Below are 17,505 nucleotides of genomic sequence, written 5' to 3'. Positions count from 1 at the left end.
GCAGGTGAATTCCAACCGATTTCTTCGGTAAACGCAGCTGCAGCTGTAGCTGACAATTATCAATTCTTGGTGCTAAATTTTGCTACAAATTTGCATCCAAAATCAGATGTGAACAAACATCGTTTAGGTCTAGTTTTAGGTACTGTATCGTTAGAAGATGCTTTTCCGGGTGGTTTAAAAGCAAGTTTCATGTGCTATTATTAGTTATTTCATGTGTGATGAATTTAGGTAAGAGCAGAGGTTCTAATCGCATAATTCTCTCAACACTTTCCAATAGCTGAGAATATGCTTATAAATAAATTCGCGAGGAAATTAAAATCAAAAGGGAAAAAGGCGTTTGAAAATAAACTAACAAATTTAACGTTTAACGTTTATTAAGAAAACAAATAAGCAGGATACATGATAGCCATGAAACCAGGGGGTGTCACTCCTGTCATCCGCTATGGAGATACACAGACTTTGACAGTAATCAACATATGTGGGCCTAGTCGCTTCTAGGCCCATGTCGCCCGTGCAATAGCATTGGGTTGTTTTGATTATAACAAAGGCAGATGTTGGATAGGACAAAATGGCTGCCTAGCAGGGGGCTGCATGAAATTCAAGGCTGATGAGACCGCTTGTCAAAATTGACACTGCTGACGAGTTGTCAAAGTTTGCACTGTACAGACGACTTGTCAAAATAGAGTGCGCATTTGAAAACGCAGCCACTAGCAAAAAGCTAAATATATATAATATCTCCTTACCAAGGTATTAAAAACTAGAAAACGTTCCACAAAGCGGTCAAATGGGACGCCATGGTGAAAAAAGTGCGTTTGAAAATAATAACAAATAAAATAAACGAAAAAACGAGAAGCGTCATTTTTGTGTAAAATCTTAGGAAGTCCTGAAACCAAAACATTGATGTTACTATAAAAATTGTTGTTAACAACAATTACTGTTGTAAATGCAATGTTTCGACTATCAATTCTGATGTTCCGTTCTATCCGGGCAGACGGACTCCATATAGGAATCAGGTATTAACTACCTGCGCATTTTGGGATGGATTTACTGTGACGCCGTAACTTGTCGTTTATTGTAAAAATAGTTTAGGATATGTTTTCACGTAAAAGCAACGTGATTTATTTTTTGAGTGTAAAATAATCTATTCCCACCTTTGTGTCACAAGATATATATAAGAACCTGAACCCACGCCACTGCTGACTGGAGTGGATTTTCGCTCTTCACCAGTGTGACCAGACCAATCGATTTTGGCAATATTAACGAGTTTTTTTTAATTTTTACTTAGAGCTACCAATTTTTAAATCAGTTATGGGATTTGCGTTTGGACTTCGTCTCATCAGAATCCGTTTGTGTTTCTGAGCAAACCTCTAGTCCTGCGCTATGCCCCACATGAAAAGGAATCAGAGCTCCTCGTAACGCAAATTCCATAACTAATTTAGTTATAGGTTTTGTGCCCTTCACGCGCAAAGATGGTTTTCAACAATTTTCTCCTTAATGGAGAAAAAATAGTTCTCGGCAAACATATGATTACGGCTTAAAAACCAACTGTCAAAATTCCCTTTGAAAGGAAATTCCGTATAAACCGTTACTGGTTAAACACAGTTCATAGCAGTTAATGAAAGAGAAAACTTTTCTCTTTTCTATACTACCAACATCTGTGATTGTCGAGTAACGGTTTGCCCGGAATTTCCTTTCAAAGAGAATTTTGACAGTTGGCTTTTAAGCCGTAATCATATGTTTGTCGAGAGTTTTACCGAATTTTTTTTCTTCAGTAAGGAGTATTATTAATAGCATGGTATCAATTTTTGTTTTCTCATTTTTACCGAAAACTACTTATATTGATATGGCATACCATTATTATTTTTTTTATTTTGGGTCAATCTTTATTGACCTTAAAAATACCATCTGGACACCTTGCCGTCTGCTGCCATCACTTCGGTTTTGACTTTCGTTCGGTGCGGTTCGCAAGTTTGTGCAGTGAGTGCTTGTTCCGGTTGCAGCTACTTTTTTCCGTTCGTGGAACATTTTTTTCTGGTTTTCTTAAACCCAAAAGCGTTTCCTGCGAATAATATCCTGGTTGAACTATCGCGTGCTCCCGTATAAGGATCGAGCATAGCAAATAATTTCGTTCTCTGAGTGGTTCAATAATCGGCAAACGTAACATCATGAGCGACGACCACCAAAATGGCGATCACCGTGAAGACGAGGTAGGTATCTAGGAGTATAGTTTAATTGCTGAAAGAATACGAACTGAAATGGTGGCTTCCGTTTCCTCCAAACTAGTTGCTTTTTTCAAGTATTCTATAGGCTTTATTTGTTCAGTGCTAGCGTACTTGCTGGTGTTTGATATGCGGAAGATTGTTAATTAGGCCGCCATGTTGAAAATGACGCGAATTTTCCACGCCGCTTCGGGAAGCGTAGAAGCGCTTTTTTTCTACCTGTATCGTGCGAGTACACGATAAAGTTTGGGGCCATGTTAGAAGATGAACTGGTTTATTCAAATTTGTAATAGTAATTGTAATTTATTTAGCATGAACGATACCCTGTTGGTTGAGGAAAAACCACATAATCGAGCTTTCGGAAATTGTATGGCGCGTTTGTTAAACTTAGCTATCTAACGATTGATGACATCACGTCACGGCGTCAATGTCCGTTTTATTTTTGGCGATTCTGGAAAGCTCGCACATTCACACTCGAGTGTATAGTACACACCAGTAACATTCGAGTTGGAAGAAAAGCTTTGTAATAAATCGTTCATTAATCCCGGTAGAGTATCATTTAATGCCGTTTTCGTTTTAACATTGCATTACACTGATGTAATGTCGACACTCATTTAACCATGGATATACCTCAAACGGAAAAGGTTCACCATTTTGCAAATTGTGTAGGCTTAGATCTAACCTTCCTTGACCTAAAATAAACATGTAGGTAATAGGTTAACGTTCGATCACAATTACAAAAAAAAAAAAATACAATTCGCTCCTAATGTTATTATCTCTAACCAAAACTACCTTTCCTTGACCTGATGTACAATGTAAACTAACAGATTTTCGTATGGGTAATTGTTCCGAATCGCGGCTTTTTCGGAAAGAGGGTTAATTTCTTTTGGAAATGGTTCTAAATGGCCTATTTTATAACAAGCAATGAGAAAAATTCGGGGGAAAGCTTTAAAGTAGTTAAAACTGGAAAAATAAGTTGTTCCCACTTACCTTTCTAACAATGGCATTGCTCATAAGAAAGTGGCGTTAAGGGTGAAGGTAGTGTGATGCGGCTTTGCCGCATAGTCGAGTCCAAGGATTCGAAGCGGCGCAAAGCCGCTGAGAAACCGACGGACGAGGTTTTTTTGATCTTGCTATCGAAGGGTGCAATTAAACCTGTAATCCACTCGTTTGCCCGGTATACTCAAACATAGGGACTATCCCCAGTTTAAGGCCGACTGAGCGGCAGCGAAGTCGGACAGCACTTGAATGAAGCGATGTGGCGTAGCCACATTCGGCACTGACAACATTTTATTTTTGTAAATAATTTGTATTTTGTAAATAAATCCTATTGTTACTAAATAAAACATTGTTAATGCCTAATGTGGCTACGCCACATCGCTTTTTGTCATGCCGTTCGACTTCGCTGCCGCTCGGTCGGACTTAAACTAGGGATAGCCCCTAGGTTTGAGTATACCGGGCAAACGAGTGGATTACAGGTTTGATGGCACCCTTTGATAGCAAGATCAAAACCACCTCGTCCGTCGGTTTCTAAGCGGCTTTGCGCCGCTTCGAATCCTTGGACTCGACTATGCGGCAAAGCCGCATCACACTACCTTCACCCTTAACGTTACTTTCTCATGAGCAATGCCATTGTTAGAACGGTAAGTGGGAACAACTTATTTTTCCAGTTTAAAGTACTTTAAAGCTTTCCCCCCGAATTTTTTTCATTGCTTGTTATAAAATAGGCCTTTTAGAACCATTACCAAAATAAATTAACCCTCTTTTCGAAAAAGCCGCGATTCGGAACAATTACCTTCGTATGCAATAAAACTACAAATTACAAAAAAGTCGAATCTCTACTTGAGAGAGGAGGAGGAGCACTGATTTTTTATAAACCAATTAGTTTACGAATGGATACTAACACATTTAGAAAGGGTAATTCAAGAGCTGTGGTGATTGAGCGCTTACGGTCTATTTCTCCATTTGTCTGACAACTGGTTTTTAATCAAAACCGGTTTATGTCAAAACAGGTGAAAATGAAAGAAAACTAATTCTATTTCTCCAACGAGTTTTTGATTGCAGTCGCGAGTTCTGAAACTAATTTCAAAATACTTGAATATACTCCAAAAAGGGTTTTGACTAATCTGCGATTAAAATCAGACTGAATAGAAATTCTGATTCAATGCGCCAAATATCACCAAGAGGTCGCTTTCTCGGGAGACATTAACTACATCTTTAACAAAATTCAACCTTGCTGATTCCACTGCCACTAGTATCGCGGTCGAAACCGGGGTGTTCTGAATCATGACTGAATTATTGTAGATTTCTAGATTGCTCGCCAATGGGCTACCACTGCAATCTGCCTGCATATCAGTCGCACGCTCGCACGTGCATCTTTCTTGATCAGTGGTTCGAAATTTCGTATTCATTAATCAGTTGACTATTTCTGAGTGAATTTACCAAAACCAATGTTCAGCTTCAACGTCTCTCGCATTCATTCATTTTCCAACTTATCGAAATTTCATGCAGAATCGAATGTTTGAGAGCAGAGGAAATAAATTTATTAACCGACCATTCATTTGCTATTATGTGGACAATTTGAAGGCATATGTAACGTTTTCAAGCATAAGTGAACTGCGTAATCTAGCTGTTGCACTTTTGCTCGATAATCCCTCTCAGAGCTAGCATAGGAACAAAATTCTATACATTTTATTCAAAACGTCGTATCTAACATATGTAAACAAACTAAGTTTATTATGTACACAAAGTTAAGAGAAAAAATAATAATCATGTTAATTTAACTATAAGTCGAAATGTCGCATATAGTGTACCAAAGTTTTGCTAAAATTTTGTAGATGTGATGTTTTGACAAGTCGACTGTAGTTAGCATCTTGTTCGAATGCCAAACCTCATATCTACACTCTCGATTGCAATAAAGCGTAGGAACAGGGTGGCCAGATAGAATTCCTAAATATCGGTAGGGTCACTAAAAGTTTATCGGTAGGCCGGGTTGTTGTCCCAAAAACATAGTATTGGCATAGAATTGTAAAATCCTGACAACACAGATCTCAGACCAAATCCAACCCAAAACATGAATGTTGAGTAGGATGTGTCCAAAATCAATAAAAATCGGTAGTTTTCGGTGGGAATAACAAAATATCGGTAGTTTTGCCTTGGTCGTCTGTGAATCGGTAGGGAAGACCAAAATCGGTAGGATTACCGATAAATCGGTAGGTCTGGCCACCCTGCATAGGAAAGATATCACATCTGCTACCCCGCCTGTTCAAACGTCTTAGTAAAATGTGCCATCTTCATACGGTGCTGCTAAGACCACATATGTAAAAGAGCTTAACAGCAAAATCAATCGACCATTTGTAATAGATGGCATAACAAATAAATGTTATCAATCTCTATATTATTTTTGGGACAAACATGTAATATGTTTATACGATCCTGCAATGAGTAAATGCAGAGATGTCAGAATTAATAGCCTATGTGCTTTAATTCTTAAATAAATTTAAAAGTTACAAGAAATCTTTTACACACGCGACTTTCTCCGTCTAACGTTTCTGTTAGTTATGATGTATTGCTCTAGAATTCAGGTTGCGCCTGAAACCGAACATATGCGAACGTGAATGCATTGCATCGAAAGAACGAATGGCGAGGGAAACAAACCAAACAGTTCTTCCATCGTCACGGGCTTGAATTGAATTGTTTCTCTTTCAAGCTCACGCAGGGATGTCAATTTTTAAGTTCTGTTTGATTGTACATAGCGAGTGAAATGTGTGTTCCGAATAATGGGAATTCGGGCACTAGCAACGGAATTAAATAAAAGAAAACCAACAACATGGTTGAACGAACGATATATAGTTCTGTGTTATCTCTTGTGGGTATAAGTAATAAATGACAAAATATTAGGCTTCTGGTATGGAATGACAGTTCGTCTTAGAGGGGTCGGTAAATCGGATTTGTAGTGTAAGGGGTAGGAAAAATAGCCCTCCTCAGCAGTGATCAAAGCAGAATATTACAGGATTTGGTGGCTGTATACCATTCCCCAGAAAGCCAATCCCCAGAATTCCATCCCCCAGAATGTACCGTTCCCCAGAAAGACATTGCCCAGAATGTACCATTCCCTAGAAAGCCATTATCCAGAATGCTCCATTCCCCAGAAAATCACCCCAGAATTCCCCAGAAAAGTTAATGTTCGTAATCATTTTTTTGTGGCGGAGCCTAAGGTTTGCTCATTACCTAATTCAAGGAACTGCTGAGGTCATGTCGCCGAATGTGGCTGCCTCTCGCAAGCAAACCTGTTATCCACTCGTCTAACCGGTTTACTCGATCATAGGGATTGGTTCCTTCTTTCAATCATGAGCCGTTTTTTGATTTTGTATGCCAAATAACTCTTGTACGCAAATTTGTCATATTTTCGTCTGACCGGTTTATTCAAAGGTGGTAATTCCTTCTTTTGAACTTTCCTTGAATCTATATTAAAATCGAAATGAATGCTCATTTTGACAAACGGTTTGGTGTGTTTTAAGAGCATTTCTCGACAAACATATGACAGCACAGTCCATTGCATTTAATGAAAAAGAATTTTTTTCTCTTGTTTACTACCAACATCTGTGTTTGGAGAGTAACGGTTTGTTCGGAGTTTCCGCTAAAAGTGAATTTTAACAGTTGGCTTTAACGCCGTGATCATATGTTTGCCGAGATTTATCTTTCTTTGCATTGGAAATATTTCGTACACAAATGTACGATCTACCCGAAATCAAGGGATTGCCCTTCCTATGATCATTCTCAGGGATAGACCGTTCCAACATCAAATTATGGTCTTGTCAAATTTTGGTCTTGTCAAACTATAGGCATAGGTATAGGCATACGTAAAGCGAGAGTTTTGGTTTTACGATTGGCAAGATCGACATTGCATAAATACTGATTCACTTCCCAAAAAAAGAGGTTAATAAAAACGAAATTAATTAAAACAATGTTTTGAATATAGAATGCTTATGTAGATTATCGTGAATCTGTCTTGCGTGTGTCAAATCTGCCACTCTTCTTATTCTTATCCGGACACGCTCTTTTTCCCTTTGGGGCAGACCCTCGCCCGAAATACGTTCGAAAGTATTTTCATACCTTATGCCAAATGGCACTTATACCACAGACTAACAGACAATACTCGACAACAATTATTCGCCAATGTTAGCGGTCATTTTGAATATATTTTTAGTTGGGACAGTGATAGCATTTACGATTATAATCCATTTATGGCGCCACTGATATATGCGCAAGTATACGGGATAGACCACTAGTAAAAAAAGTTCCTGGGTCTGAGGGTTAACTAATTTATAAATGAGTGGTTAGAAGCTTAAAACACACCTGTATTAGATTCTGCCATTTGTTCTACATGTTTCCTGGACAATAGTTCATTCTGGGGAAAACATTTCAGTATTTTAATTTGTGTGGAATGTGCACGAATCGAAAGCGAAGAATATCGTTTGATGGAAATGGGAACGAGTACAGTAGTGATTCGTGGTGATTTTGACATAGGATTTTGATATTAAGATCCATCCAGTTTAAAAGTGACCCACTAGCGAATCACGACTGTAGTAAGTTAAAAAGATCAAATGAATGGGGATGGAATTCTGGGAAATGAATTTCTGGGGAATAGCATTTTATGGGGTATGGTGTTCTGGGGGGTTGAATTCTGGGGGATGGCTTTCTGGAGAATAGTATACAATCGATTTGGTAATTGGTTATTTTAGGTAATTCTTCCCGGTGTAAGCGTAAACACGCGCCAAGACACGTACCCTTTCATTTTCATTGGGTTTCTATGCGCCCATTTGCTGAGCCCCATTAGAAATATCCTGTCAAGCTCGCCCATTTACCCAGTCCTACCTAGCAAGACAGTCAGTCCATTTACCGCGCCCTTCTGAAAATCGTGTTCACGGTTTATTCCTTTCGCCTAAGACAGAAGCAAACGGTGTATTCTGAAGGATGTAATCACGAGTGGAGAAATTGGGCATAGCAATATCTTTACCAACTAAAAACATTAAGGAATAAATTTGTTATATTATTAAAATCTTTAACCATAGATGCTATTTCGCATTTTTGACGCCAGAGGGGCAGTGTTGCTAAAAGAGCGAGAAGCCAACACACCCTCCTCGTTCGCCAGCGAGCGCGAGACTCACACTAGGCGTGTTTTGGAATTCAACATTGCTCAACAATTGGTCATCGATGACCAAATTGTTGAGCTAAACATGGCCGCCGTAAAATTTTCTTTGAGCGAAAGAGAAGACTTTCGCTCTGTTGTGATACAAAACACCGGCTGCGACATTTCATGTGAGAGAGCTGCGACACCTATATCCTCCCACCTTTTGAGCGGTAAAGAGCATTCAAATTTCTTTCTATCAGGGTTGCCACATGTACAGATTTTTCTGCAATAACACAGGTTTATTTAATCATCTTTGGAAACAGATTTCTTTACACAGATGATAGATAATGGTATTTTTTTTTTGAAAGATTTAAGGTTTCATAAATATTTCCATATTTATGCACACTTTTTAATAACTTCACGCAACCATCCACGGATTTTATTCTATTCCAAAAGTCACAGATGGTGAAAAAAATTTTCGGTCGTAATACAGATTTCAAAGTGGCAACACTACCCCACACATACATCTGCCCCATGCATACATCTGTCACTCTCAACAAGAGCAGTTTTTTTCGTTCATGTAGAACTAGTTGCTGCTGGCTGAATATTTTCGGATGCTCCGTGCCAAATTATCCCCATGAAATTCTTCGTTAATCTAGTGCGCTGTAATCGGTGAATAGATGTCTATTCCTTACCATGACAATTCGGACACTTCGGAAATATTTGCCAAACTTCATCATCCTGCAGGACACCCGTATGCATAAGCACTGCTCCAGGTGGTAACGATTCCCAGGTAATCGCCGTGCTCAGTGGAAGCAGACTGAACCGAATTCGTCTGAGATATTTATCTACATCTACTTAAAGATTAATTACAATGAAGACCTATAGCCGAAAGCATTTTCTTTCGGTGTTGAATTCGTAAGTTATATACCATATCTAAATTGTAGTATTTTTAGTACATTTCTCTGGTTCCAGACTTATATCTGCGATGCGTTTGTTCAGTTAACTACGCAATTACTTTGAAGTTTATTCAACTGGCCGCAATGGGGGAAGGTGTGGGTTCCGATGCAATGTACATCTATAGGTTAACCATACTAAAGATTGAGATGACTCCCAGCGAGACGGTCTGCATTGATGTACTAGAAAGTTTGTTGGAAATTTGGCTGTACGTGTTGGATGGCAAAGAGAACTGCCCGGTCGAAGTTATGATACCGTTTATGACGCTAATATATATGGAAAATATAACCAGTCTAATATTAAATCTCCGGATCGCATACGCGGTATCGGTCGGGATTACAATTCGATAGATGAAAACTGAACAATTTTATAATTACGTTCGGGAGTTTTAAGAAGCAATTTATAATAATCAGTAACTTAGGGTCAGATATTCTGGCAGAAATGTGTTGAATTCAATAAAGATAATGCGCACCTTCAGCTCCACGACATGTATTTGAAGATATACTAGATTCGGTTGGTTAGAGGCCAAATGTTCAGAATATATTGGCTCGATTGGCGCGTTCCCCATGTTACATGCGTCATACTTAAAGCCAGCTGAAACAGCAACAACTGTTTTAACTTGCAATGATGTTTTTCACATTTATTCAACCTGTGATTTATAATAATTATAATGTATTTGAAAATGTGTTACTTTCATAATCCTCGTTTATGTTATACTACTATTTACGTTATTATTTTGATTAGATAGCTATATTTCCTATTGCGTTAGAAAATCCACGAAAAGAAATCTCACAAGGAATTCAACTGTTCGTGTATACCGAAGTGACAAACTAGCAGAAAAATTCCTATAACAGCATGTCTCTTCCATGTTGTTTGGGGTTCCCTAAAGGGAATGTGAATACCTATACTGCCGTGATACGCGTAACAGTCCCACCTGCATAGGAAACCCATAGCAAATGGGACTGTTATGCGGATCACGGCAGTATAGGTATTTACAATGAACTGATAAGCGATTGTAGATAGAAAATGTCTTAAGTGAATATGTGGACTGCAGTCCATGAAGTTGATCCGGTAAAGCAAAAAGCATACTACGCGTTTAAGATCAAAGCTTTTCGTACTTGTTACGCACTTACAGTGCCTATTTTTCTAAACTCATGAATTTCCTGCACCCCTGACTTTAACATGAACCAGACTTTTAAACCCTCTTTAACATCAAACTTTCAAATACCAATTCAGATTTATCATTTTTCAATTGTGATGTTCATGGGCTCAATATTGACTCTTTAAAAAACTGATATAATTCAATATGCCGGATAGCAATTGTAGTATTAACGGTAAACCTGTTCTAATCCCCCTAGTGGTGCATGGATCATTAAGCCATAGGTTTTTTTTACATTCATTCTGACCTTCCATTCAACAGTGACCTCAACCTTTTTGCAGGGTTACGTTGTAAGACCGATGGTGTCAAACAAGGGCGTGTTTACAATTTTTTACAATCAATTGAAAATCGTTTAAAGAGTTGGACACACATATTGTTGCGTTCACAAACTTGTGCAAAATCGATTTATGCAGTAAAAGAAGAATTTCTCCCTAAATTAATAATATTGTGCCTTGTAAACCAAATTCCCATATAAACTGGTACCACCATGATGTTAAAATGATATAAAACATATTAAAATTGATGTAACATTATTCTAGTTTGCGGGTCTGGATCACTAATAATCAATTAAAGCAGCTTTGACCACATTGGCCACCTATGACGGTTCATGATGCCCCCGGGGAACCCGCCAAGTTCCTAAGCTAATATCACACCCATTCCCCAACGAATTCTCTACCGATTTTTTAAAAACTTGATTTCAAATGAAAGATACAGTAATACCATTGACTGCTGCTGAATTTCATTCGGTTCTGGCTCTTGCTTCCGGAGTTACAGAGGTGTTAGTAAGGATACACTGGAATTTCCCGTATAAATCGGTACAATCGTAATACCTCAGAGGCTAAAAACTATTGAAATGGTCACCAAATTACTTCTTATCGCAGATCTAGATCACTGTGGAAACTAGGAAAATCAACAATGAATTCTTTTGAAAATTTACTAATTCTGAAAATAACGGTATACATTCTGAGAATGCTTCTTTTCGCGCACTGTAATGGATCCAATATACTTCGTTTGCTGACCAAGTGGTAGGTGTTAAGTCAGACCGGACTAAGTGACAAAATGTTGATTTCGAGTAAAACGAGTTTAAAGTTTGGATCGCAGCATCCTTCACGTCCCAGGTACACGGCCAAAAGTTATCTTGCCGTGAGTCTAGTGAGAATGGACTGATTACACCCATGTTTGAATACATCGGTGTAGTAAAAGATTGAAACGAAAATTCTATAAGTTTGTGCCTATCATTTGTGCAATTTCCGTAAAATTGATACAATTCACGTCACAATTACTCAAGCATAGCTATATTTTGAGAGGAAAGTTATCTTTTAATATTGGTTTCTCTTTAATAATAACATAAGACATTTTTTGCTAATTGCTTTCTTTTCCAATCGAATTTATTACAACATTAAACTACCTTATTTACTAATTAATCTGATTCATGAGAATAGCGAATAGCTATTTCGTTCCGTTTATTTTCTGCACTTATATTTCGTGCACCAAAATGGCCCTCAATATTTTCAATAGATTCATTTGACATACTCGAATAGCTGCGTTGATAAGAATCGTCGTCGATTTCATCTTTTAAAAGGTAGTTGTGTAAACAAGCTGCAGCCATTATGTAGAATTTCGCATTTCCTAGATTTGTTATCTCCATGTACTTCAATCTCCGGAATTTACCTTTTAACAAACCGATTGCATTCTCAATTACCATTCTGGTTGAAGAGTGAACTTTGTTGAAGTTAATTTTTTCTGGGCTAAGATTTCCATTGTCTTTATAAGGCCGTAGAAGGAATGTATCAAGTGAATAAGCTGAATCTCCAACCAAATGCATATCATTAGGAACGGTACATTGTGCAGAATTAAGATAGGCATATAACGGCGACTCCCTCCACACACGAGCATCGTGAACGCTGCCCGGGTACCCGCAGAACACATCTAAAAATTGTTTTTTCGCATTACAGACCAACTGAACTTGAATCGATTGCGTTAGCTTTCTGTTGTTGTAACTGTCGTCGTTTCGGGGCTTTGGTATCTCGACGTGTGTCCCATCAATCGCACCAATAACATTTGGAAACTTTTTAAAATTATCCGCTATTCCCCGCAGTTCATCTTCCCGTGGTTATCTAATAAACTTGGATCTATTCTCATACAAAATTTTGCAGAACCGTAGAACAACGCTATGAGTCAAGCCACGGCTCACCAGAAGCTGTGAAATAGAAATTTGTTACAAATACTGTCACATGAATTTAATATTGCATACTTACATCTGTACGTTGATTTGTTAGCAAGCCACCAAATGGTAGTCAATACAGCTGTCTGTATTGGTACTGGAGGCCGTCTAGTGCTATTCCAATCTTTTTTATATTTAGCCATTAAAAACTGCAACAAAAATGAATTATTAGACAAAATATGCAAACTAGGTGATTCTGATATTTTATCTTACCCGAGCCTTCTGCTTTGACATTCGGTAATGCTTCTTGAACTTTATGTCACTCTTCAGAAGAGAATTTTCAGCGTACTGCTTAATGCGTTCGCAATCCTGTGATAAATTGGAACTGCTCAAATCAGTAGACGATTCTGACCGAGCTTCACTAGAAGACGAAGTGTCATCCAAAAATGGGATTTTTTCGAAAGCATCCCACACCAAATCCATGCTTATTCAACAGTATGAAATATAAAACTAAATTATTTTACACTTTATCACACTTAAGACAGATGTCTATACTTGACTTGCTCAAATCAGTCTATGAGAAATTACAGGTTTCCTTCGGTCTTTTGTACAGAAAACGGGTAGGTTGTGGTCGATAGGTACCTAGAAACGCGTGAAACGGACTGTTTTACATGTAGGTAATAATATATGACATGAATACCTAGCAAGGCCTAAAATTCTCATACCTATGAAATGAGCGATGAAATTCAAAGAATTTAGACATTTATGTAAATGAGGTGCTTTTTGCCATCAATTCTTGAATCACCATCACCAAGACCCTTTTTGCCTTAAGGGGTCTACGGACAGTATCTTGTTGCATATGTCTAGAAAGGGCATCCAAAATCCTACCAATTGGCGTTGAGTTACTGTTTTTCCGTACTTTTAATCAAAAGTTAGATCAAAGTTTGTGAAATCATTTAAGCAAATGAGGTGCTTTTTGCTATCAATTTCTGAATCACTGTCATCAAGACCATTTTGCCTTAAGGGGTCTGGGAACACTATCATGTTTCATATGTGTAAAAAGGGCATCTTAAAAGCTACAAAATGACGTTGAGTTACGGCTTTTTTGTCCTTTTAAACAAAAGTTAGGTCCAAGTTTGTGAAATCATTTAAGCAAATGAGGTGCTTTTTGCTATCAATTTTTCAATCTCTGTCATCAAGACCATTTTGCCTTAAGGAGTCTGGGAACACTATCATGTTACATATGTATAAAAACGGCCTCTTAAAAGCTACAAAATGACGTTGAGTTACGGCTTTTCTGTCCTTTTAATCAAAAGTTAGGTCCAAGTTTGTGAAATCATTTAAGTAAATGAGGTGCTTTTTGCTATCAATTTTTCAATCACTGTCATCAAGACCATTTTGCCTTAAGGGGTCTGGGAACACTATCATGTTTCATATGTGTCAAAAGGGCATCTTAAAAGCTACAAAATGACGTTCAGTTACGGCTTTTCTGCCCTCTTAATCAAAAGTTAGGTCCAAGTTTGTGAAATCATTTAAGCAAATGAGCTGCTTTTTGCTATCAATTTCTGAATCACTGTCATCAAGACCATTTTGCCTTAAGGAGTCTGGGAACACTATCATGTTACATATGTATAAAAAGGGCATCTTAAAAGCTACAAAATGACGTTGAGTTACGGCTTTTCTGTCCTTTTAATCAAAAGCTAGGTCCAAGTTTGTGAAATCATTTAAGCAAATGAGGTGCTTTTTGCTATCAATTTTTCAATCACTGTCATCAAGACCATTTTGCCTTACGGGGTCTGGAAACACTATCATGTTTCATATGTGTGAAAAGGGCATCTTAAAAGCTACAAAATGACGTTCAGTTACGGCTTTTCTGTCCTTTTAATCAAAAGTTAGGTCCAAGTTTGTGAAATCATTTAAGCAAATGAGGTGCTTTTTGCTATCAATTTTTAAATCACTGTCGTCAAGACCGTTTTGCTTTAAGGGGTCTGCGGACAGTGTTTTGTTGCACATGTCTAGAAAGGGCATCCAAAAAGCTACGAATTGGCGTTGGCTTACTGGTTTTCGACCTTTTGTTCAAAAGTTAGGTCCAAGTTTGTGAAATCATTTGAGCAAATGAGGTACTTTTTGCTATCAATTCACACTTATTCTTGTTTACGACGAATGCGAGATTCGTTCGAAAGTGATTTGTATTCCCGTTTACGACGGCAAAATTGAAATTGCATACTATTTGTTCGAATCGCTTTTGAACGAATCTCGCATTCGTCGTAAACAAGAATAAGGGTGATTATTTGTTGCACAAAAGGAATTTTCCTACGAAATAATGATAATGACTGATATTGCGTTTATTCTCTATTTTATTCTTGTTGGTTAAGCTTCCTTATGAAATTGTTTGACCTATATCTTTAGAAGTTTAGTCGGCAGTAACATTTTTAAAGCCAAGCGAATGGGTTTGTGTATCTTCACTCTTCAGGCAAAAAACAGGCAGATTCGAGACTTCATTCCGACGCTGCTACATAGTTCAATTGGTATAATAGGTATCTGATTGAATAATTAATAACCGAAATCTTATTTTCAAGTCATTTATTTGAGGAGTTTATTGTGCTTGCATTTCAGTTATTTTATTTCTCCCGTTGCTCTATACAGAATTCCTGCAGAATACGGAATGCGTCATAAATGTCGGCGTTGGTTAACCGTTAACCGAATGCTAGGTCGTGGATTGTTTTTCTCCGACTGTTCGAGGTATTCAGGTGTGATAACAGCCAATCCAGTGTCGATACTGCGGTAATACAGATGAATTACTCGTCAATCACTAAATTATATCTCAACTCCCTAGAAATTTGATCCATCAGACTTTTTCGTTTGAGGGTCTGTCTGTCTGTTTTCCAGGTAGAAATGCTTTACTGGTGATAAAGGATCACCTCGAAAAGTGAATTCATTGAGATAAGGTAGTTTGCTGAAAAAGATTCAATCAATACAAATTCCAACAGACCACTCAATTAAGCTTACTGGGAAATTTGTCGACAACAGTCCCTCAATTCGAAGAATATTGGCTCGGTTTTTAACTTATCGAGTGCGCCCATGACAGTCTAATTCAGCCGTGGTGGACGTGAAGTGGAAAAGCAATAGCCGTTGGTGCTTTACGATGAATGATGGCCCGGCGCTGCAACTCCGATCGTACCGACGGCCTATTCAAAACTAGCTCACAGTAGGTCAACTTTCGTTTTCTAAAAACAATAATAGCAAAATAGTTACGAATTCTGCGATATCGTACACAGCCCAAACATACATTATAATGTTCCACCAGTCCTCGTCCACTCTCGCCCAGTACGCCAAACGATAGACTCGTCCGAAAACATTCGCAGCTTGTAGCATTTTCGCAATTCCACCATCTCAGAAAGAGAACATATTTGTCCCGTATTCATACAGATCGCTTCCGTTACAAAAAAAAACCATCGTTTCATCGCTTGATTCCGCTATTCCTCCACCGATTGTTCCTCCAGCAAACGTTTCTGTTCCTCCAATTTCAATTCCACTGTTCAATAAAACCCCCTCGGTTCACATGATCCGACGCCATAGTTCCGTACACTTTTCAACTGGTGTTTGTCACTGTTCCGATCGAAGCGGTCGCAGGCCAACAGCAGCAGGCTTTTGCTGTTTCTGGTTAGCCAATAATACCGCAGTAGGCGAGAAATAAAGCCCAACTGGAAGAACTGGATGAATGTTTGACTGCTTGTTGAACGCATCGACTGCTGCAGTTGTATCTTACCATGATCGGCGATTTTTGTTCTAAAAAAAAGCTATTAACGCTTGACAAACATTTTACACTTGAAAAACATTTACCTGCGAAACATTCCTTGCAATGATTTAGGTACGACGGGGAAAAACTAGCTATTTTCACCGAAACCACATCGATTTGCTTACTGCTAATCATGGGAGCGAAATTTAATTAGCAGCATTCTTAGTCACCACATACCAGAACAGTTGACTTGTTTGTGTGTGTTAATAATCCCCCACCGCACTGCTCTCGTTTTGTTGAGCAAAGCATCGGCCCTCACCGTACGATGGAATGTTGAGCTGTCTGATGTGATGATCTCTCTCTCGCGCAACATAATCAAGCTTTGTTTATGTTGCACATTGGTGTCACAGCGCGTCGCTTTACTCTCTTGCAACAAAAAGTCATCAAAATACCGATGAGTTGCTGGTGGATTTAAGGACGCGCCTACTGTATGCTCCCTACTGCTGTACACACGTTTTCGAAGAACTCTCAACTATGTGACAATCAGCACGAGCGGCAAATATGCTTGATTCATGTGAGTTATCTGCCTTCGCTATAGGCTCGTGTGTCACTCGCACTCTTGTCCGCTCGCTGGATATCAGCTCTAACGGCGAGTGGGTTCCCATGATGGGACTCCTCGGCTGCGAGTTTTAACTGCATGCCACCCACTCCCGTGTGCTAAGCACTCTTTACAGCTCTGAAGATGTTTATTAGAACAGCACGTATACACTCTTTTAGCAACTGGGAGCGCTCGTAAAGGAGCGAAGGGATCGAATACGGCATTCTGATGAAATCCTAGAACAGTGCAAGCAAAAACTAACTAAACTAACAGTGCGCGTGTTTGCATTAAATTGTCATTGCATTACATACGTTATCTGTCTATACAGGTTTATGCCGGTCGTATTTAAAGAACAAATTAAATATATTGTTTTTCTTATTTTTTTAAAATATGTAAACAAATTATAAGTGCGGTGTCTTAAATAAAACTTGTCTTTTAAGGGGCGTCTACTATAAAGTGCTCAAACTGAAAGTAATTTTGTTATACGATTTTGATGGCAAGGTGACAATGGACCTCTCGTTAAGGTTTATGTATAT

At 38.4% G+C, this 17,505-nt stretch overlaps 1 protein-coding gene across 1 annotated transcript in view; it reads left to right on the top strand.

The window, feature by feature from the left end:
* The first annotated feature begins 1,918 nt into the window (after positions 1-1,918).
* Positions 1,919-17,505, top strand: part of LOC131694599 (heterogeneous nuclear ribonucleoprotein 87F-like) — a 38,709-nt gene continuing 23,122 nt past the window's right edge. The window contains exon 1 of the mRNA XM_058983079.1: positions 1,919-2,207. Within this exon, the coding sequence (XP_058839062.1) occupies positions 2,166-2,207 (42 nt within the window). The 5' untranslated portion in view covers positions 1,919-2,165. The remainder of the gene's footprint in view (positions 2,208-17,505) is intronic.

The sequence above is a fragment of the Topomyia yanbarensis genome, unplaced genomic scaffold (assembly GCF_030247195.1).
Source record: "Topomyia yanbarensis strain Yona2022 unplaced genomic scaffold, ASM3024719v1 HiC_scaffold_106, whole genome shotgun sequence".
NCBI lineage: Eukaryota > Metazoa > Arthropoda > Insecta > Diptera > Culicidae > Topomyia > Topomyia yanbarensis.
The sequence above is the reverse complement of the archived record's forward strand: the minus strand, read 5'-3'. Positions and strand labels throughout refer to the sequence as shown.